The sequence below is a fragment of the Apodemus sylvaticus genome, chromosome 1 (genome assembly GCF_947179515.1).
Source record: "Apodemus sylvaticus chromosome 1, mApoSyl1.1, whole genome shotgun sequence".
Lineage (NCBI taxonomy): Eukaryota > Metazoa > Chordata > Mammalia > Rodentia > Muridae > Apodemus > Apodemus sylvaticus.
In genome coordinates, this window is record NC_067472.1 from 128,990,293 (window position 1) to 129,013,539 (window position 23,247).

At 46.0% G+C, this 23,247-nt stretch overlaps 1 protein-coding gene across 1 annotated transcript in view; it reads right to left on the bottom strand.

The window, feature by feature from the left end:
- The window catches only part of Abhd2 (abhydrolase domain containing 2, acylglycerol lipase), an 84,174-nt gene that overhangs the window by 30,558 nt on the left and 30,369 nt on the right, over positions 1–23,247 (bottom strand). Inside the window, exons 4-5 of the mRNA XM_052160315.1 lie at positions 2,875–3,050; positions 777–944 (exon numbers count right to left, since the gene is read on the bottom strand). Coding sequence (XP_052016275.1) covers positions 777–944; positions 2,875–3,050 — 344 coding nt within the window. The remainder of the gene's footprint in view (positions 1–776; positions 945–2,874; positions 3,051–23,247) is intronic.

The window sequence follows — 23,247 nt, forward strand, 5'->3', positions numbered from 1 at the left end:
CCCCTTACAACGCATTATAATTTGTTTGCTCATATAGATGCCCATCTTTTATGTGCTTATTATTTATGTGTGCATATATAATCAGAAGGGAGAGCCAATGGGAATTAAGAGTGAACAGTTCAGTGCTGGGCACAGTGGTGCACACCTGTAATCCCAGCACTTAGGAGGCAGAGGCAGGAGGATCACTGCAAGTTCAATGCCAGCCTGGATGATATCATAAGTTCTGGAATTGTCTGTGCTACCAAGTAAGACCTTGTCTCAAAAACAAAAACACAAACAAAAAAAGAAGACAGTTCAGAACTGAGAACTTTGGGTAACAGGGTTTCCTTTAAAGTTAAGAAGTATCTGTGTAAAATATTCTTGTCTTCAAGGAATTTGAGAATCCAGCAAGCTGCTGGTATACAGATTCTTTTCAACCAACACTGATAAACTCCACTGCACCTTTATCTGTCTCACAGAATCGGGAGGAAGAGCTGTCCCGGATAGCACAGTGAATGGTGTAAGTCCAGCTATGAATCCGATCTCCCTGGACCCAGTGGCACTCTCCAACCAGTCCAGGCCCATGAGCAAGACCTTCCCCTATGAACCTCGAGGAGCTGGGTCGGGTGCCCAGTGTAAGCTGGCTGCTGGAAGAAGTGTGCCCCATCATCTCTTGTGGATGCTCACAAATTCTACTCTTACAATATACTGCAGAAGGCTGGAGGGGCTCCGCACTTTCCATGAGAATAGAAAAAGGCGCGAGAGGGAGGCTCCATTTGGCCAGACCCCATGCTTACCATAGGTGAACATTCGTGGGGAGGTCAGCTCAATGTTGGGGAGGGCTCCCAGGTGGTTTAGCACTGCGCACCGGTAGCCATTTTTCTGGGCATAGTCAACGAAGGTTCGGATATACTGCTTCTCGCTGTGATTGGCAATTCCAGGACAGATGACCATGGTGATGTCATCTACAGGGTGGAGAAAGAGATCCTTATGTATCCATCAAATTATAAACATTGACATTAACAGGTGTTGGGTGGTGGGATTCTGGGCAATTCTCTCTCCTTCCCTCCCTCCCTCCCTCTCTCCCTCCCTCCCTCCTTCTTTCCTTCCTTCCTTTCTCTCTCTCTCTCTCTCTCTCTCTCTCTCTCTCTCTCTCTCTCTCTCTCTCTCTCTCTCTCTCTCTCTTTCTCTTTGCAGCCCTGGCTGGAATTCACATAGATCTAGCTGCCCTACTGCTAGAATAAAAGGTGTGCGCCGCCATGCCTGGTCTGTTCTTTTTCATTTTCAATCTGGTCTATTTTTCCATTTTAAATGCTTCTGTTTATCTGTTTGCCAAAAGGAAGATTTATTCCTCCCACAGACATGGAAATAAGTCATAAAAGAAATAAAACAGCTCATTTCTTAAGACTAATTCTTGGGTGCAGACACAAGCATTGATCTTTGCAGGGAGCCGGTTTGATGGGAAGTCATGGATAAGAACCTTAAAGTTGAAAAAAACAAACAAACAAAACAAAAAACCTTAAAGGTAGTTTTGTCCTTTCCAAGCCCTGAACTGAGTATCAGCAAGAGCGGACTGCTCAAGCTAAACTTTCTGCTACTTTGCTGACATTGTTGTTGTTGTTGTTTTCAGACAGGGTCTCGTGTAGCTCACGCTGGCCTTGAATTTCTGACCCTCAAGTATCCCTCTCTCTTGAGTGCTTGGATTTCAGATGTGAGCCACCACACCAAGCTTACGTTGTATGCTTAAATGCTACAAGTCAAATGATTAGAAATAAGGGAAAGAAAGCATTTAACTAACTGTGGTGGGGGGGACAGATATATGAAGGACCCACTACTTATGAACGTAGTGGGAACTCCGCCCCTAGCCATGTCCTCATTCCTCTGGTGACTGCTGAGAGCGCACACTCCTGGAATCCAGGAACTCCTGCACTGCTGAAGAAGGGACCTAAAGAGCTACAGAAATAGCTGGATTGGCATGCGCCATGAGGGACTAAGGCAGGGAGGTACTGTGGGTCTAAAGAAAGGAACCGTAGGTCTCAGAGGTGACATCTCAGACCTGAATGACAAGGAGGTGGCCACGTGAGGGTCTGGGGAGGAAAGCTACCCAGCAATTCCACTTACTTGGAATAAATACGTTGGCCCACATTTGCTGCAATTTACCCATAAATAATGGCTGCACTCCTGTAACAAACTAGGTATCTTTGAATAAACAAAAACCATGTCCTCTTCTGGTAGGTACTGCCATTCAAAAGGACGCTGGCGTCCAACTGCACTTCCTCTGAGGCCTTCATTGGAGGGCTTTGTAACTGCTGTTCACCCTCCCCATCTTCCCATACAAGACTGTGACTGGGAAAGCACAGTCAAACCCTAGCAGTGACGAAACTGGAGTCATTTCTTGGACGAGGTGTCACTGACTCATGAAAAGTAAGTATGGCTTTAATGTGTCCTTTTGTCTGAGGAGATTTATACACCAGGCACCGGAGAGCCTTTATGCCCTGCTGCCCAGCAAATAAATCCACCCTAGATTGCTTTTCCAAGCACCAGCTTCCCACGGTCAAGGGAGATAGCATCATCGCCTACCTCATGGGGCTTGAGGAGGATTCAGGGAGATAATAGTAGACAGTTAGGAACTGCTACCGACACTGACTGGGTCCTGGGGGCTCTAGGCTCTAAGCCCTTCCCGCCATTGTTTAAAATAGTTTTATGCACTCTACGAGGGGATTGCAATTCTCGGCAGCTAATATGAACTAACACACACAGGCCGTAGTTAGTCCTGATGACCTGGCCTCTGAACACAAAGGGACCATGGGTGGCATAGGCATTTTATACATTGCCCCTCGCTGATGGCTACTCCTCTCACTAGGTGGCCCAACACCAGGCCCTGAAGTGGCTCACCTCCAACACAGTGCTCAGCCAGGGGCTCAAAGAGGTCGAATGTAGAAGTGGCACCATCCGACATGGTGATGAACTTGCGGTGCCCGTAAGGGTGGGGCGACCTCACCCTCCCCATCTTCCCATACAAGGCTGTCTGGATATGTCCGCTTTTCCCCCAGATCAGTGGTGGAATGTATCTGAGAAAGGAAGAAAAATGAGTGGTTAGTTTCCTCCATATTTATTGAACAAAGGTACCCTAGTTTTTCAAGCCTTTCTCCACACAGTTTCTGTACACTAAGCATAAACACAATGGGTTCTTGTGACGCAGGGCCTCATGCGTGCCGTGCCAAGTGAGCACTTGGCCACTGGGCTGAACATTTTGACCTCCTTATATCCATGCTCCGTTCATTAATGCCTCCCACACCACATTAGCTTTAGGAACCAACCCTGATTTCAAATTTGGAGCATCAAGCAGTTCAACACGGGTTATTTCTACAATTGAGAGAAAAAGAAAGCAAATGATATCCTTTGAGTACATCCAATGCGACACGATTGGCCTCATTGTCACCAAATGAGCCCATGTCCACAGAGTGGCTCGCAGGGCACCTCTGCTCAGTAAATGCTCACTTCTGCCACAGCTGCTGTGGTTACTCCATTAACAAGAATTCTGCTCCTGGGGCTGGAGAGATGGCTCAGCGGTTAAGAGCACTGACTGCTCTTGCAGAGGTCCTAAGTTCAATTCCCAGCATCCAGACGATGACTCACAACCATCTGTAATGGGATCTGACGCCCTCTTCTGGTGTGTCTGAAGACAGCTACAGTGTATTCACACACATAAAATAAATAATAATGATAATTAAAAAAAAAAAAAAATTCTGCTCCTGGCTACATCACGAAGAGCTCCAGACTCTCCTCAGCCTCTCAGTGCCTTGGAATGTGGAGAGAGCACTACAATAAACCTCAGAGAATGTGCTAGAAGGACGAGCAGCAAGCAGTATTTCTGATGGATTAACGAAGGCTAAAGGCTTCTTTGCATACCGCCTCCCTTACAACTGTCCTTTGTGAAGACAACAGTGGCCTTGAAACGAAATACAAGAACTAAAAACCCATTAATTCCTGGGAAAGAGATTGTTCCAATTAAGAATTGAGGATGGTTCATGGCCCTGGTACAAGACGATCCCATTTACTGAAAATGATATCGGTTTATCTCGCAGCTTGTATCTAAGCATGATGTGCGTTCTACAGAAACTAGAATCTCCTAATGGTGATTCCACAGTGGTGGCACCAATCTCTCTGCTCTGTGCTACGTCCCAGGGGAGTTTCATTAATGATTTATCTTAACCTATTTGTTCATTCATGCCTGTCATTCCCCTCAGAACCAGATGGTTCTAGAAGCTCTTCTTCTACATATTCCTTGTGTATGTGAACTATTAAATACACATGAAGTTAAAGAGGCAAAGCTCTATCCCAGGCAAACTGCTTCTTTGGGGCTGGAGAGAAGGGAGGAGGGTGTTCAACTGAAGGACATGGGGTCACTTGCCAGCAGGTACAAAAATCTCCATAGAAACAATCGGCTGGATTTGGAAAGTCGAGGAGGGTACGTTGAAGGACTGAGCAGTTAGGACAACAACAGAAAGCAGCTTTGTAAAAGTAACGGCAACTGGACAACAGAATACTGTGTAAGACCCAGCCACATAGTTTACAGAATCCCCCAGACTGCCACTATAGAGGGAGAAGGGAGAACTAGGAAACCAAACCCCTGAGGAAAACTAGAGGAACATTTTTCTTACAATATGAATCATAACAAAAAAGATAAATATACTAAAGTTAAAAATATTGGAAGAGGAGGCAGGTGGAACTCTCAGTTCAAGGCTAGCTTGGTCTACAGACTGAGTTCCAGGACAGCCAGGGCTACACAGAAAAGCCCTGTCTCAAAAACAAAACAAAAAACCAATCAACCAAAGCCTATTTCATATACTACTTTTTAATTTTGCTAAGAACATGAGTTAATCTTAGAAAATACGGCAAAAAAAAAAAAAATTACAGCCAAATCTCCTGTTCATTATTTGCAGATTTTGCATATCAGGATTGTTGTAGTAGGTATTTAGTGATCTCTCTCTCTCTCTCTCTCTCACACACACACACACACGCACACGCACACGCACACGCACACAAACACGCACACACGCCACCCATCCTCATGCCATTCCCCCCACCCTCGTGGCCTAACCTCTCATCCGTTCCCCACCCACTCCACGGTTCAGTTGTCCACTGTGCCAATGGAGAGAGAATCTCAACACACAGCTCTTGCTGCGGCTCTCCGATGCACAGGTCCGCAACCTGGCCTAGAGTTAGTTACACCCTGTGCTTCCCTAGCTCTGCGTAAGCTCCAGAAGTAACCCAGTGTCTCAGATGCACCTCAGACAGACACTCCTGGGGATCCATGTCTTTATGCCTGATCTCCACTTGCCACCCAGGTCCCTCCTGGCCACTGGACCTTGTCTTTAGGAGTCGCTCCATGCCGGGCGGTGGTGGCACATGCCTTTAATCCCAGCACTTGGGAGACAGAGGCAGGCAGATCTCTGAGTTTGAGGCCAGCCTGGTCTATAGAGTGAGTTCCAGGACAGCCAGGGCTACACAGAGAAACCCTGTCTCAAAAACAAAACAAAACAAAACAAAGTAAAAAAAGGAGTCTCTCCCTATCAGGATGGCTACTGGTTCATTGTCTCACTCCTGTGTACTGCTGTGTCCTAGCACCAGGTAACTTCATTATTTATGTAGTTCTTTCTAGGCACATTTCCTACCACATTTACCTTAATGCCCAGGGGCCCATGGTAAGCACCAAGAGAATTTTTGGAAATGACAGAAAACACACCTACTTAGCAAATCTTAGGTGTTAAAGTATCTTTAAAAGATAGTATGTATCACATGACAATGGGAGTCTAGCTCTCATCTGATTGGCATTTGGAGACATTCTCAGTCTGTAGAATAAAAATCTTCAAAGTGTGTGTGTGTGTGTGTGTGTGTGTGTGTGTGCAACTGCCTTAGAATCACAGTGTGAGGTCAACTGTGCACAGCATAAGTCTCACAATCTTTAATTGTATGACAATACCACCTACTGATAAAACACCATTTTTAATTAACTTCACAATAACACGCAGCAGGACTTACAAAGCTGTGATTCTGAAGTAAGTTTAGTGTGGTGGGTTTCTAACTAAAAACCATTAAAGCATTAAAAAATATATAACTTATCAAAAAACTACAAGGAAAAAAATCAAATCAGTGTTCAGAATGGTCCTGTTTAGGGAAGAAATAGACCCAAAGGATAAAATATTCCGGAGTTTAAACAATGCATACAAATACTGGAGAGACGCTGCTGACATGGTCTGGGGAAGGGCATGATTATTCATTCCATCATTTGTCTGAACATAGTAGTCATTAGCTCACTTGACCCTGCGTCTGAAGGTCCTTCTCAGGTCTAGGCCAGTCTGGGATGGGTTGGGTGGGCAGAATGTAGTGGAAGGACAGCCTGTCCCTTAAGAGACGGGTGGCTCTGTGTTCGTCCCCTGAAAGTCCGTCCAGCTGCCCATCTGGTGAGAAGTATGAGGGGAACCTTGGAGACTAGGTGCAGTTTCCATTCTATAGATAATGCCAAACAGCTTTCCAAAGATGATGGATCAACTTATATCCCTGCCAGTAATCCATGAGAACATTTGTTTGGCTTCTTTACCCTCATCAATAGTTGGCATTAAGCTTTTATATTCTGGCCACTTTAGTGGGCACCTCATTTCAACATGTTTAAGGCTGATCCAATTTATGCTTTTAAAAATGTCTCTCAGGATAGCAAGTGGCTTGGAGGGTAAAGGCATTTTTTTGCCAAGCCTGATGACCTCACTTCAACCCCCAGGACACGCACAGCTGTCGCCAGTTGTCCTCTGACCTCCACGGGTATGTGTGCCACTCATGCCCGCTCCCTAATACATGTAAACGTGCTTCGAATTTCAATTCATGTGCTCACTCAGTTTTCCTACTATTTGCATTTATTTTTCTCCTGTGAATCCTGCTTATGCTGTTTATTTTCTATTATTGTTTTACTCTTTTCCCTGTTAATTTGTATTTTTATTAGCACTATATTGTTTAAGTTCACATTTTTCATTGGTTTTTGAATTTGAAGCAGGTCTCAATACATGGCCCAGGCTAGCCCTGAACTTGCACTCCTCCTGCTTCAGTCTCGTGAGTGCTAGGACTACAGGTGTGTATTGTGATGCTCAGGGAAGTTTAATTTGATTTTTACATATTTTTAAAAATATTTTTGTGGTTAAATTTTGTGGTTGTCCAAGAATAATGACCTTGTCTATTAGGAGATGAGCTCTGTCTTCAGATCACTTAAAGAAATAAGTGCATTTCAGAGGGATACATTTCTTTAAAAAAAAAATAACTGTAGGAATAAGAGGAAATAGCTGGTATAGTTATAAATGGGTATTGGAATCACGCTTCTTAAAATACCAGGCAAAGTCAGATCCACGCCTCTAATTCCACCACTTGGTAGGTAGAAGCAGAAGGACAGGGGCAGGGGAATTTGTGCCTCTGACTTCTCTAGGCAGATATTTTTGTGGTTAAATTTAGTAGATCTTAGAAATTAAACCTTTATATTTTGGCTCCCCCTCCTTCTAACTTGATTCTCTTTTTAAGATTTTAAGACACCGTCTTGTGTAGCCCACAGCTAGCCCTGACCTTGCTATGTAGTTGAGACTGGCTTTCAGCACTTGGGTCCTTCTGCTTCTACCTACCAAGTGGTGGAATTAGAGGCGTGGATCTGACTTTGCCTGGTATTTTAAGAAGAGTGATTCCAATACCCATTTATAACTATACCAGCTATTTCCTCTTATTCCTACAGTTATTTTTTTTTTTTAAGAAATGTATCCCTCTGAAATGCACTTATTTCTTTAAGTGATCTGAAGACAGAGCTCATCTCCTAATAGACGAGGTCATTATTCTTGGACAACAATAAATGTTCCACTCGTCCGGGCTGATTTCCACCATTACCTGTAACACACGCCACCATCCCGGTTACTTAAGTTTCTCTCTTCTCTATTTGGGTTCGTCTGTTTGTCTATTCATTTGCCAGTATGGCTGTTTTAATCAATACAGCTTATGGGGCATGTTGAGAGATAAAACGTTCTGATCACCTTCACTATTCTTTTTGCAAAATTTCCTCAGTAGATTATTTCTTTTTTCCCCCCAGGTAAATTATATGATTAGCTTGTTGAGTTCCTGGGAAACTTTGAGGATGTTTGAAAACATATCAAACATGTATTACCTCAGTTGTTAACAGACATCTTTGTGCTGGGCTGTCCCATCTAAAATCATGGCGCATCGCCTCTACAGCCTGCAGGAAAGCTTTTCGGCTTCCTTCGCGGTTTAGAGCGTACAGTCTGATTACATTGCTTTGCGTGGGGTCATGCATACTGCTTAAAGGCTGTGCCCGAAACCAGAGCATATGGTCATGTTTATCTCTAACAGAGCAGGAATAATGTTTCCTCCTCCTTTTCTAATCTCGCTGCTCTGTCCATGGTCGTGCTGAGGCCTGTGGTTAATAAAGACTCAGCGTTACTAAGAAACGTACTACAAAATAGAGGCCAGCCTGCCCTTATCAGATCAACATCTGGTTTTCCTAACAAAACTGCCCAACAGGAAGGATTGCAAGGGAAAAATCTGGATCCTCCTGCTAGCCCACATGCCCCCAAGGCATGCACACACACTGCGCACACGCACACAGTCTTTAGGCAGATTGAGCAAGCAAATGGTTTCGATTTTTAAAGAAAGAGTTGAGGAAAATAAAGTTGACTGATTGCTTAGATTTGCCTTAACCCAGGGTGTAATTTTGCGCCCTGGCACCTGGGTCTGTTGGTTGTAAATTAAATGCCTTCGTTGGTAGTTGTCATTTCCTTTGACTCTCCTGTACCTCTCTAACGATTTAGGATCTGAGGTACTGTATGTGTTTTGGATACGTCACCTGACACTGAGTTCCCTAACCCAAAGCTCCGCTAGTCCTTTCCAGTGAACCAAACGCCCATCAGCAGCTACTCTTGGGCACTGTAGATGTGCACCAGCTAGGGCATTTTAAGGTCATTTTTATTAATTTTTGTTTACATATACATGTGTGTATGTGTGTGAGAGAATGTATGGCAGGTGTGTTCAAGTCCCTACAGAGGCCAGAAGACCACCTCCCGAAGCTGGAGTTACGGATGGGGACCAGCCACTCACATGGGGCTGGGGACCAAACTCAGGTCCTCTGGGACAGAAGCATGAAACTGCATCAAGGAAGGAATGCACGCTGGGGCAGTGTGGGGCATCTGCCTCGAGACCCTGCGAGGGAGGGAGACACAGGGCTGTCTGGTTATGCCCCATTTATTTGCACGTCCATCAGTCAGAGGCAGGGGAATTTGTGCCTCTGACTACTCTAGGTAGCGCTGCTGTAAGCATTTGTGTCCACACTTCTGTCTGAAGGCCTCTTCTCAGTTCTTTGAGGTCTGTACCTAGAAATGGAATTGCTGCTTAACCCCCTGAGAACCAAACTGTTTCCCATAGCAGCCGCACCATTTCCCACTGCTCCCAGCATTATTCAAGGGTTTCAGTGTCTCTGTCTCCTCACCAGCACTTTGTCACATTCTACTAAAAAATATCTTGTAGGGGCTGGGGAGATGGCTCAATGGTTAAGAACCTCAGCCATTCTTCCAGAGGACCTGAGTTTGATTTCAGGGTGGCTAGGGGCATCTGGCAGCTCTGGTCTCTGCAGGTACCTGCACTCACACACACACACACACGCACACGCACACAAATAAGAATAAAATCCAAGTTCAAGGCCAGCCTGAGCAGTCTGGTGGGATCAAAGGGCTGGGGGCATCTAACTGTGCGGTGGAGCCCTTGCCTAGCTGTGTGAGGTCTTGGGCTCAATGTCCAATACTGAAAGCAACACGATTGTGCTTTCTTAGCGGGTGCTCGAATTGACATCTCATTCCGGTCTTGATGGACTTTCCTTTGTGGCCAATGATGTCAAACACACTACCATTCTGACTCTAGGCTATTTCCTATACCCTCAATCTCTGTCTCCATCTTTAACCCTAATTACAATTTAAAAAATGAATAGTGGATACATATTAGTCCCTTATTCATCTTAGAGCAGCTATTATGGAAAAAAAAGAACCACCTCTACGGAATCAATTAAGACTGCATGTGGCACAATTTAGTGTTGTCTAAAAATTGGTACAAGAATCTAGTGTTCATATGAACATTTTGACTTCCACAATTGAACATAGGAATTAGACGTGGGGGACTAACAGCTATAGGAGAGCTTACTACACCATAAGTTATTGTCTCAATATGTGTGATGGAAAAAAAAAATCACTGAGCAGGACACATGGGACACACATGTAATCCCAGTACCTGGAAGGCTGGGGCAGGAAGACTGCTTTTAGTTTGAGGCCAGTCTGAAATATATAGACGAAAATACTGACCATACTCTAGTCACCTGCAGGAATAAGACTCGTGCCAAAAAAGCCACCAGAATTTTACAACAGCAAAGAAATGAAGTCACTGGACCGAAACCTGGGGCCTCTCCCTTAGAGACTTAAGACACATTAAGGATTTTTCCTCAACAAAGAGAGCCCCATAACAAAGGGAGCCAGAGATGTTTGAGATGCTATTTAGGGCTCTGTGATCCCGAGTTTATTTACCTTTCTCTTTGAACAGAGAACATGTTAAATAAAACAGTTTGTTTTTCTACAGCCCCTTGCAGGTTTTCAAAGTCCTTTTTAAGCACGATCTCATTTGGCTTTGATGTTAGTTTGTGAAATGGACTGCCTGCTTTTCCATGGGGACCCTGAGGCCAGTGAGTTAACAGCAGTGAGTGCACAGCAACGGTAGAACTGGGAGTTGAACTGAGGCCCTGGCACTGCGCACTGCTTATGTGGATGGTGACTAGGTACTGGGGAGGGGGTGAGGATACTTTCTCCCTGGAGAGTCGGTTGATCGTCCTGTAACAACAGTAGCGGTAAGTACCAGTGTAAATGAGGTTTGCCTGCATGGTCATTAGCCTCTAGCTTAAAACCTCTCTCAAAGTGGCATGTGAGACTGGGCTGTAACTCAGAGCCCTTCCATGTCATACACAAGGCTCCGCGTATACGCCCCAGCACTGCAGCAGCAACAGCAACACCCTACAAAAACAACCAACAACTAACAAAAACCCAAGCAAGCAAACAAACAAACTTGTACACACGTTTCCTTCTCAGTAAACACAGACAACTGGTGTGTTACTCCCTCCTAGACATCAGCTTACTGGGGACCTGGTAAAAGAGGGTATCTAAGCCAGAGCTGGCAATGTCATGGAGAAAGGACATGCTCTGTTTGATCAAGGTCTGGGTCCTCAGCAAGTACAAGACAACAGCCACCGCACAGGGGACTCACTCCAGGGTAACTCCCTCTCACTTTAACTAATGTTGGTTCTCTTCTGCCTACGCTCGCTCTGCATTTGAGAAGGGCTCACTACTGCAGCTGGGGATCCAGTGGAACTATCAACCATAACTCAGCAGCATCCTGAGCATCTCTTAGAAAAGACCACTGTCTTCTTTCTGACAGCGTCTCAATTCTCCTGCCTCAGCCTCCCTAGCACTGGGGTTGTAGGCACGTGCTACCGTACCCAGACTCACATTATTGCTGCAAGCCCCAGTGCCAGGCAGATGGCTGGGTCTGTAGCTAAGCACAGATGGCTCTGTGGCTTCAGGTCAGGATCATGTTGGGCAACAAATGAAAACACAGAAACCAGCCTGTTTGTTCTGGAGAGAGCTACAAGATGTTCTCCCTGTGGGGGAGACAGGGGCCTGGCACTGCCAGAGGGGACTCTCATGCAATGTACACTCAAGCTCCTGTACATGGAGAAGCCAGCAGAAGGGCCACCAGAAATGAAACTGTCTGTATGTGTTCTCACGTTTTCTGGTTTTGCAGTGCCTGGGATACGACCCAGAGAAGCGCTGTAGCACAGAGTTATATCCCCAACCTTCTCTTTCGTGATGGAATTGAATATGCTTAAGTTAAATAAATGTACATGAACTGCACCACCCCCCGCCATGTACCTGAAAGCACATAGAGGAACAGCTAAATATTTCCTCTCAGAAGTAAGAAATTCATCTTTAATTTACCCGCACTGTATCTCAGAGGCCTTAGGTTGGAAGGAGGGATGTCCGGAATTGAGTGTCTGCAGAACTCTGTCAGGCACCCACAGGTGCCTCTGGAACTCATCGAGAATTTCACCCTTGAGGCTGATATGAAAGGTCAGCATACAAAATGGACGGCTGTCTTCTTTAGAAGAGCATCGGCATCCATGCCAGCACTGCAGCTCTCCTGGCAGGTCCTGAGGGGAAGTGTCTGTGACCACAGCACCTCCCCGGAAGTGTCCAGAGACCACAGGCCCTGACTTTAAGTTCAGCTCCACAGACACATCCCTGTCACCCTGTACTTTGGCCTGAAGGCTTCCCTCTCTTACAGAGCTCAAGTCCAAGAGACATTTCAGTGACTCACAAAGCAGGGGGGATCATGAAAAAGGCTCTCTATTGCTTTGTTGCGTCTATTGCTTTGTTATTTATTTGTTTTTACATGTTGTTTAAGATGTATTTATTTTTACTTTATGTGTATGTTTTCCCTACATGTATGTGTGGGTACCATGTCTACCTAGTTTCCTCAGAGGGTGTTGGATCCAGCTGGAGATATGGATGGTTGTGAGCCATCATGTAGCTGACGGGACCCTCTGCAAAAGCAGCAGCAGCCTTAAGCACGGAGCCATCTCTTCAGCCCCCACGTGGTTTTTTTCATTCCTCCCCTGACCACCTCATTCTTCAAGGATGCTGCTATCTCCACCTGGCTAGGAGCAGGGACGCCAGCCAAGAGTTCCAGACAGGGGTTGGTTGGACTGTCAGGGTATACAAGCTCTAATGCCCACTTGGTTTCCAAAGATGTCACCTCGGCAGGCTTCCACTTAGCTCTGTGTACACCCTCAGGGAAAGAAAACCAAATTTTCCACCTCTGGAAAAAAAATGTGACCCCAGAGAGGTAGATATTCTGAGCAAAGGTCAGTGACACGTGGAATCCTTATCTAGGAATACACTGTCAGCAGCTGGGACCATGCCAAAGACAGTATCAGGATTATTAGCTGTGTTAGCCCAATAAAACTTAACACATGTGGGCTCTACGAAGCACAGGGAGACAGCAAGGCACAGTGCCTCTCAGGGCCTGAGATGGAATTCAGCACTTGAGGCGTCTCAGGAAGCTGCTGCCATAGAGAAAGAAGGGTAGGCAACAGGGTCTCAGAGGCAGAAGGCAAGGCATGATGGCATGCAGCCTTGTGGGTAAGGAGTCACCGGTTCAAGATGGAGCCTGGAGTTCTTAGGAAGTAGGAACATGCCTGAGCATCCTGTCAGAGCCTGGCAAATCATGCTTAGCATTCAGCCTCCCAACAATTATGAACAATGATATCACCCAGCTTTCTCAGTGGGGGAGGGAGCACAGGCACGTGACTCAAGCCATGGCTCTTCTTGTTACTTTACACTTTCAAGACTCACTGACCCCACCCCCACCCCTAACTGGAACTTAAATTAGCAACAAACCATTAATCAACTGTCAAAATGCATTTTTAAACCACGTGTCTCCAAAGTGCTAATTGAGTTGGCTGGGAGCTCTCTGTGGTGCTTTTCCCATGCAGTCAACAGAAAGCCACTGCTTTGGTCTCAAGTTTTCTACAACTAAAATTGTCTTTTGAATGGCAGTGTAGTTAGCATGGTAATTATTTCAATATTCACATTTGATGATTTCTAAAACGAGGGCAGAATGTTAATAAAATCATACTGGGTTTCTCTCCAAAGATAATGAGACCTCAGAAAGTAATGAAAAGACAGAGGCACTTCCAGAAAAGTGGCAGGTGTCTGTTTTGGGGAAGCATTTTTTTTTTCTTGCTGGCTGGGGTGGGGCACACAGGAATAATGCTCGGTTGAGGTGGCAAAGTTGAACTTTCTGTCTGTCTGTCGGCTTAAGGGTTTTAACCAAACAAGAGCCTCCCTCCCCTTCCCAATTGCCCAGGTCTGAAACCCAGGACTCCGGCTGAACCTAACCCCAGATTCCCTTCCTGGGTTCCTCTTCCCCACCCTGACCAGGTCAATATTAGGTCTTTAGAGCCACAGCCCTTTGGAGCCAGAAGCCCTTTCTTTTCAGGAGGCCCTGGGGGTAGCTCCACTGAGTTTTGGAGCAAATGCCTTGGCTCTCTAGCTCTGAGCAGCTTCCTACTCATGCCCAGGACCTCGGCGCCTCCACTGGAGGCAGACAGCCCCTCTGCAGCTGCTGCTCATTACACCCTCCCATACTTTGCTAAATGTTCTATTCCAGATTTGCTGGATTCAGCACAGGAAAATTCCAACCTAGAAATGACTCTGTTTCTGCCTGAAAAGAGGAGGAACTGGAGAGGACAAGATAGGAATCGTCTTCTAAGCCCAGCGAGGGCCACTGGGCAGAGCTGGTACATCTGTGGGTCCCCTGTGTGCCACGGGCAAGTTTTTAGGCAGGAATGCTAGGGAGAGCAGACCCACGAACGACAAGGTAAACTATTTAAAATGAAACCATCTGTATGTTTTTGCACTAAGTTCAAAGAAAAAAAGCTCTCAAACCCTTGGGATTGTGTTCATGTGTTAAATGCATCTCATCCCACAAGATGCATTTCCTGGCTGCCTACAGAGCCCCCAAAACCTCTCTCTCACAGATGTGTCTCAGGGTTGGTGGCACAGGGGGTGTTACTAATAGGCTCCAGGGTTCAGCTAGACAAAAGGCACCCCCTAAGGAACTAGGCCTGTGAAGGAGAGCCACAGATGCTTGGCCTAACCCTCCGGAGGGCCTTGTAGCTCAGGTAGAAGGCTGCCCAAGAGCCAAGCACAGGGCCCCAGGTTCAGTGTGCTCAGACTTCACATGGAAAACATTACCACCATGGCAAACCTTTTTACAGAAAAATTATGGATTAAAAAAGCAAAAAATTAACCTGCCTGTTCTGGCCAAACAGGGCGCATATTGACACAGCACACAGCACACCTCTGTTGTGTGCCCATGTCCTCCAATGACTTCCCCTCTGTCTGGAGGACACACACAAAGTGCCAAGGCCCATTCTCCGTGCAATCCAGTTCTGCCTTTGGCTGCTTCCTAGCCCAATGCCATGTCTGTGCCAGACTTTGATAGGAGGGAGATAGGAAGTCCCATCCTCTCTGCCATTATTCCTAGTTGGGTCAATGGGGACACCTATATGTGACTGCTGGGTTATCTACAGACTCTGATCTTTTACCAACACTTCAATTAAAAGATGACTTTGAGATGGGGCTAGAGAGATGGCTCAGCGGCTCTTCCAGATGACTCAGGTTCGATTCCCAGCATGCACACTGTGGCTTACAACTGAATGTAGCTCCAGTCCCAAGAATCTGCGACCCCCTTCTGGCATTTCTGGGTACTGCACACACATTTCTATTACTACACATAAAATAGAAATAAGAGGGAAAAGTTAAAAGATGACTTCACGGATTAAATTTCAACATTTGCCATCAGCACTTGGTGCTGCCTGGTGCCTTCCTCCTTCAGTATACAGAAGAATAAAACCTCAAAGAATGACACACTCCTTAGACAAGAGCCATGCTCTTACAATATTTAATAAACATTATGCCTTGCCAGTAATTATATAGATCATTATTAAGAAGCCATTCAGAACTAGACTCTCTTCATGTTCCCAGATGTTCTCTCATATCACGAGATGGAGATTAGGAAGGCAGATTCCCGATACTCTAAGGATCGAGGGGATTGGGCAGATGGGTCTGTACTGGAAACATCTGCACCATAAGTGTGTTGTTTCTCCTCAAATCATCTGCAAACTTAACAGAAGCACAAGCAAAACAACAGGAGTTTTGTATTTGGGACAAAGCATTTAAATGCTCATCTGGGGAGATGCCCCATCAAGGAGTCAGTGAAAGGAAGAAAAAGAAGTGTAACAGAGAGGGCATTCTGGCACTGCCCGCCCCCCATCCCCACAGGAAAGCACGCTGTTAAACTACAGCCTGTGGACAGTGTGGGCTCAGGGGCACAGGAAATCTAGGTGAGAGAAAGACAGTCCTGAATAAATGAGATAAGGATTGACTGTTTAGTAATGCTGCTGAGGGAAGGAGGACAGCCACCTAGATCGACGTAAGCCGGAGCTGCACCTCACAGTGAGAGGAACTCAGAAGGATCGAGCATTTTAAAACAGAAAGAAAACCATGCATGTGCTAAAAGAAATTCGGAGGAAAACAAATAATCTGCAACAAAGGATTTCTTTCTTAGAAAGGATTACCTTTCTAGGAAAAACAAAAACTCCACAAGGCACAAAGAAGCTATTGAAAAATTTGACTGTGCACACATTACAAAATTCTGCATGGCAAATGCCACATGTAAAGGCAAAGGACAAATCAGGAACAAATATTTGCAATACCCATCACACAGGCTAATTTCCCTGGTCTATCTGGAGCTCTTGCAAATGATCAGAACTGGCCAGTTGACTATTAGGGCATTGGCCGGAGGCTACCAGCAGAAAGGAACACAAAAAGAGGCTCTTAAATGCATTATTAAAATGTCCTTTTCAAAAAAAAAAAAAAGTACAGATGAAAACCACAGAGAGAATATGTTTCACCTGCCCCTTGGTGATCCCAAAGCACAAGATCCAGTGCCCGACTGCTGTGAGCTTAGGCATAACCGGCCCCTCACATAGCTCTGGGGGGAAGGCAGGAAGGCAGCCACTGGCAAATTTTTCTCCAGAAGTCCCTTTTGACCCCACAACTCCGTTTCTAGGTTATCTGGTGCTAGCAAGAGCAAATGCAAAGGGATTCACTGCAGCACTGGCAAAGCAGAAAAAGGTCAAAATCTGCAAGGAGAAGATGGTCGGACTGTTTGAGGACTGCTTAGCAGCTAACCCAGTGCTAGAGAAAACTAAAACTAGGAAGAGATAATGGATAGAGCTTGGTGTGTATTTAGGGGTGAGGGCAGGTCTGGGAGGCTGAGACAGGAGGACTGCAGATTCCAGGCCAGTGTGGGTTGCATACTGGGACCCTGTTTTGTTTTATCTTGTTTTTAAAGGTGAAAAGATGAACGCAAAAGCCCATGGATGCGAGACGCACAGAGGGGGAGACTGTGGGAGAACAGCCCCTGCTCCTGGAGTGAGTCACAAGCAGAGATGGAAAAGATGCAGCTGGGGCTTTCAGTGCAGCTCAAAGAGGCCACTGTGGAGGATGGCTGAGGGTCAGCCCCGGGGAAACACAGTCCTCTCCCAAAGCACAGGAAACCACTACCTCCAGGCTAACAACTCTGCCCTTCTTTCTCAACTGTTCTATGGTCTTGACACTCTGGCTTTTTCCTCCAGCACCCAGGCTACTCCAGAGTCCACAGATACCGTTCCTTCTAGCTTGACGGCCCATGCTTCCCTTTCTCACTACCATGAGGAATGAGTCTAATGTTGTTTCTGGGAAAGCAATGGCCCATGTGATCTGACCTCCTTTTCTCCCCTACAGACATGGGACTTGTGGGTATAATCAGGCAGCTGTTGTCACCAGACCATGCATATGACCTGGCTAGAAGCTGGTCAGGAAGCAATGGTGGAGAGATCAGAGCACTGGGATTAGAAGCTCATTAACAAACAAACCCAAAGGGCATAAAGGACAAGGGGCGGACTATGTGGCAGGTGCAAACACTAAATAAACAGTGTGAAGTTCATCTTTGAGAATTACAGGGATGGTCAAAGCCAAGCCAAGAGGTGGGGGGCGCGGGGGGGGGGGGGGTCACGGCAGAGCAATCGCCTTTCTTAGCCTGGTTGGAGGCACTGGACAAATCTGGACAGGTGAAATGTAGTGCTGGAAGACAAAGTCAGTTACTGCAAGTGATGTTTACACTGGATCCTGGCCTCACTGACCTTGGTGCTTGCCTGAATACCGTCCTGTGGATCTGAAGCAGAGCCATCCTGCAGACAACTCAAAGCCCTGCATCTAAGGTGCCTTGGTCCCACTGCCCCTCCTCCCCCTGCAACCCTTTATCCCTGTCCTGAAAGTACTCATTCTGATAGTTTGTGTTCCTTCCAAAATCTACAAACATCAGCATGAATTAATTCTGTGCAAAGGAACAGCTGTGTGGAACACACTTTTAAGACGGTCTTTGTTCTCAAGTCTCTGAAAAAAAAACTATGGCTCAATCCCAGCTGCTCCAGAAGCTGGGGCAGGAGGATCACCCCAAGTTCAAGGCCAGTTTGTGCCACATAGTGAGTCTTAGGGCAGTTTGGGCTCCATAGTGAAACCTTGTTTCAAAAGGAAGAAAAAGAATACAGTTGGAGATGAAAAAGGCACATGCAGAGGGTTACAGTTACATCCCTGCCCTCAGGGAAGAGAAGAGCCAGAGATAAGACCAGTAAAAGGGAGAGGAGGAAAGAGGGTTAGATATGGAAAAGGTGAGGGTTGGTAAGAGGGGGTACACAGGCCTCTGATGAGGAGAGAGGAATTGGCTATAGAGAAGGTCTCAGGGGATGCAGGTGATCCAGGGGACACAGGATGCAGGGGATAGAGGGAATGCAGGGGATGCAGGAGATGCAGGGGACACAGGATGCAGAGGATGCAGGAGATAGAGGGAATGCAGGGGATGCAGGAGATGCAGGGGACACAGGATGCAGAGGATGCAGGGGATGGAGGGGATGGAGGGGATGCAGGTGATCCAGGAGACACAGGATGCAGGGGATGGAGGGGATGCAGGGGATGCAGGGGATGCAGAAGATGCAGGTGATCCAGGGGACACAGGATGCAGGGGATGGAGGGGATGCAGCGATTGCAGGGGCCTCTGATGCACTGTGAAGGTAGAACTAAGGAGCATCCTGAATGAATTATGTACTCCAAGGTGTGCAGGGGGAGTGAACAAAGAGCCGTTTACAGATACTACCGATCATTAATATGCAAGTTTATTTATTCACAGAGAAAAAATATTTTCCTTTATTCAAAACCAAGGAAGGAAAAACGCACGCTGTTAGGGATTGATCATTTCAAATTAAAAAAAAAAAAAAAAGACTTGGGGCTGGCAAAATGGCTCGGGAGGTAAAGGCGCTTGCTGCCAAGTCTGACAATCCGAGTTCAATCCCTAGAACCCAAATGGCGCAATAAGGGACATGACTCCTGCAAGTTGCCTTCTGACCTTTACAAGAGTGTTATGGCATGAGTGTACTTGCATGTGTGCATATACACATGCATACATACACACATGCATACACACAAACACAACGAACATATAAATAAAAGATTTAATAAAGGTCTTTCATTTCGTATAGTATGAGATCACTGAGCAAGTCTGTGTGACCCAACTAAGCACAGTAGTTCAGGGTCTTGCTGGAAGGACAACATTTTAGTGTCACTTGTCACAGGAAGTCAAGGTGGTCATGGAGCCTCTTCCCTCCTGGGAAGCCAGAGATGGTTCCCCATCAGCCACTGACCTTGGGAGAGGTTCCCCAAATGTTTCAGATCACAAACTTTCAGAATAGGCATCCCCAGGAGTGGAGTAGCTTGTCCTGATGTCATGTGTACACTAAGCCAGAGCCCTTCACCTGGGTGGAGACAGAGGGTGGTTCACAAGCCTGACTTTCCTATCTCCGTGACTTGTGACATGGCAGGTTGCCACTGTAGGTAGCTGAAGAGCTCTGGGAATGCCCGAAACAACCACCACCACAACAAAAACAAACAACAAGAACAAAAATGTCTTAATCCAGTAATAATCGATCACTAGGTATACCTCATCCAAACCTGGAGAATACAAACTTTCTATGTGAGTAGAAACTTGCCAGAGTTTAGTGGAGGGACAGATTTTCCTGCAAACCACGGAGAACAGATACCCTGAGTAGTTACTACACCGCCCTTAGATTCTCATCCCAAAGCCATCCCGAGCCCCGAGCCCCCCCCCCCCCAAGGCTCTGCGTACAGGAAAGCCATTCCTACCGCTAAAGACACGGGGCTCCAAGGCCAGACGCTTCATTCTCTGTGGCTTCAAATTACAAATGCCGGAGTACGTTCAGTTCATCATCACAGATGACATGCTGGTAGGAAATTTGGAAATCATACTTATTTACCCTCTAGAACATACTATCAGAGTTGATTTCTGCCTTTCTTATACTCACTGTTTCTGATATGAAGTAGCGTACCCACTGTATCGAGGACAGAGATGCTGAGAAGAACAGATTGAGATAAAAATTGGTAACTACTAAATTCATGGCATCAATAGAACACGAGTCACTAGTGAAAGCAGTCTATGTTTGCCAATTTGGGGCTTCCTAGAAAGCGGGTCTGTGTCTGCTTCTGGATGTCGGAGCCATTTTCAGACAAATACATACCGAAAAGGACCAGAAAAGTGGACATGGTCCCAGGCAAGACTTGAAAATGAAGCTTAAGGAAAGTGCTGTAAATAAAGGAAAGTTAAGGATGGTCAAGAATCCAAGATGGAGGAAGACTGGAAGAGAAGGGTGACTTAGCAGTGGAACCTACAGCAGGAGCAGGACCCTCTTGCCCATCCCTGCACTGGGTTTGACAGTGGGGTAAAGGCGCCCACTGGAGCAGATGTTTCTTTTGATTTTTCCCCCCTTTGAGTCAGGGTCTCATGCAGCTGTGGCTGGCCCTGACTCCTGACCCTCTTGCCTCTACTTCCCAGATGCACACACAGTTATGAGGCACAGCAGCGTCCTGATGAACATAGTCGGACCTGACGGGCAGGGTATCAGGAGGAGGGATTAAGTAGGAAGGGGATGAGTTTTCAAAGCTGGAATTGGTTGCTTTGGTGTGAATGACATGGCCTCTATTTAAATAAAATGGAAGGATCATGAAGATTCTGAATTCTGAAACTTTTTAGGTGTTTTAGGCTTCAGCAATTCCTGAAAGAAGGAATAGAATCTTTACAAGCTATGATCTGGCTCTCAGGTAGAGAACACAGGCGAATTCTGCAGCAGGCTCCTGATGGTTATCTTGATCGACTCAAGATAAGATGCGTCAAGGATAGTGATACTCTCCTTCCTGTCCCGGTCTTCCTGTTCCTAAGGTAAATATCTACACTAAGGTACACACAGAGAAGGGGGGTGAATATCCAAGAGTAAACTCTGAGCTAGTTACTGGCAAAGTAATTATCAACTTCAAATGCATACTCACTTACTCAGTCACTCACTCACTCAGAAAACAAACAAACAAACAGCCTCACTATATGACAGGCTGAAGACAGTGAGAAATGGTGTGGTCAACACATCCTGCTTGTCTGAGACTCCTTCAGTACTAGCATAGAAAGTCCCATGTCACTGGGCAATCTGGTACACACTTTTAATCCCAGCATTAAGGAATCAGAGAGATCTGAGGTAGGTAGATTTCTGTGAGTTCAAGACTGGCTTAGGTCAGCCAAAGCTACACAGTATGACTCTGTCTCAAAACAAAACAAAACAAAAAACAAACCCAAAAAACCAATGTCTGCACACCTGCCAACCCTGGGCAGGCTAGGACATCTGGTTGACCTTTTAACAAAGGGCTCTATCCCAGGGTGGATTTTGCTTTGTTTTGTTTTTGTTTGTCTGACAGCTTGGTTGTGAAAACAATTCTTTGAACTACAAGTATAAGCAATTTTCAGGTGAAGCAGCCTCAACCAACCAAGGCTGCCCATCAGTATTCAGTCCCAAGGAAGACAGCTTGAGTGTCTCATCTTCAAGCCTTCCAGGCAATTATGCTCTGAAGGTTTAAGGGCATTGGGACACAGAAGAGCCTCTTACAGCATCTATGGAAATATTTGCACAGCTCTTAGAATGGATAAATTCGGGTCAATGAAATAAAGACTCTTGTCAATTAGTTTATCCTCTGAAAAGGACAAAGCTTGAGTGTTCAGTAGAGGATGGAAGTATGTAAATCGGATCTGGAATGTGGGTGAACGAGAGGGAACTAAGTGGAATTTAAGCCCAAAATAATGAAATTCTTTTCAGCTTTAACTCCCTAAAAATGAGCTGTGCTACTTGTAGAACTTTACCTAGGAGTGGCTAGCCCAGGGTTTGCTGGCTGTCATAGGGGTGGCAGGCTAGTCCAGGGTTTGCTGGCTGGCATAGGGGTGGCAGGCTAGCCCTGGCTTTGGCACTGCAAAGAAAGGGTCTTACAAAACTGTCAGGAGGAAACTGCAAGGGAATAGGGGTTTCTCTATGAAGTCCTCCATTCTTTTGATAGAGAAAAGAGCTTCATGTGCTCTACCAGAGACATCTGAATCAGTGTGGGGGTTTCTGGTAAGGGACTTCCAATTATTTAAAAATTCCGAGGTACACTAGGGCAAGAGTACCTTTACCTTACATATTTCTAGCAAACACTGTAAATATATAATCTTGAGCCAGGATTTTATTTGTGAAAGGAAAGTGTAAATGACAACACAGGAAGGGGTTGAGGGTAGAAAGATGCAGAGTGGTAAGGAACACCTGCTGCTCTTCCAGAGGACCCGAGGCCAGTTCCCAGCACCCTCCCTGGGGCTCACAAACCTGTAACCTCAGCTCTAAGGGCTCGGATGCCCTCTTTTGGCCTCTGTGGGGTAACTGTACACAACTACCATACCTTTATGTAAACAGACAGATAGACACACACACACACACACACACACACAGATAAAATCTCCAATATGAATCACTATTGTCTGAGAGAAAGATGAAAGGCAGTTTTCTCTGCCTTATCAGGAACAGTTATGAACAGGTGTGTAGGAGGAAAGGAGGAGCCACAGTTCAAGCCACGATGAAATCAAACTTCAAAAAATGCCTTTAGCAGATTTCTACAGTGTAACATCTTTAATGACTTAAGGGCCTCCCACCTCCTACCCCGAGCCAAGAGCTTAGTCCAAAGAAGGAGATCCTCTAATGTTTAGAGCCAGCAACCAGATGACCATGGCAAGGAACTGAAACCACAGGCTAACTCGAGAGTTGAGAATGAGTCTGTGGGAGCCTGACTGCTCTGGGTCTGAGCTCTGGTGAGGGAAAGCAAGGGGGAAAACCAGGCCTGACCCAAGGTGATCTCCTGAAGGGCTACCAGGCTTCGGCCGTTCGCTTGTGACTGTGTAACGCGGCTTCCCCAAAGCCATGTTCCCAGAGGACACGAGGGCTCGGGACAGCCAACTGTTGTTTTTGGCATGGCGTTGGAATGGGTGTGAACCTCACCTCAAGTTTTGGGCATTTCTCAAACCCACTGTGAACAATAGCACTCAGTTCTAGGTAATACAGTTGACAGCTGATGGCAGGAGAAAGCTATTCTATTTTTATCTCTGAGGAAGCCCTAC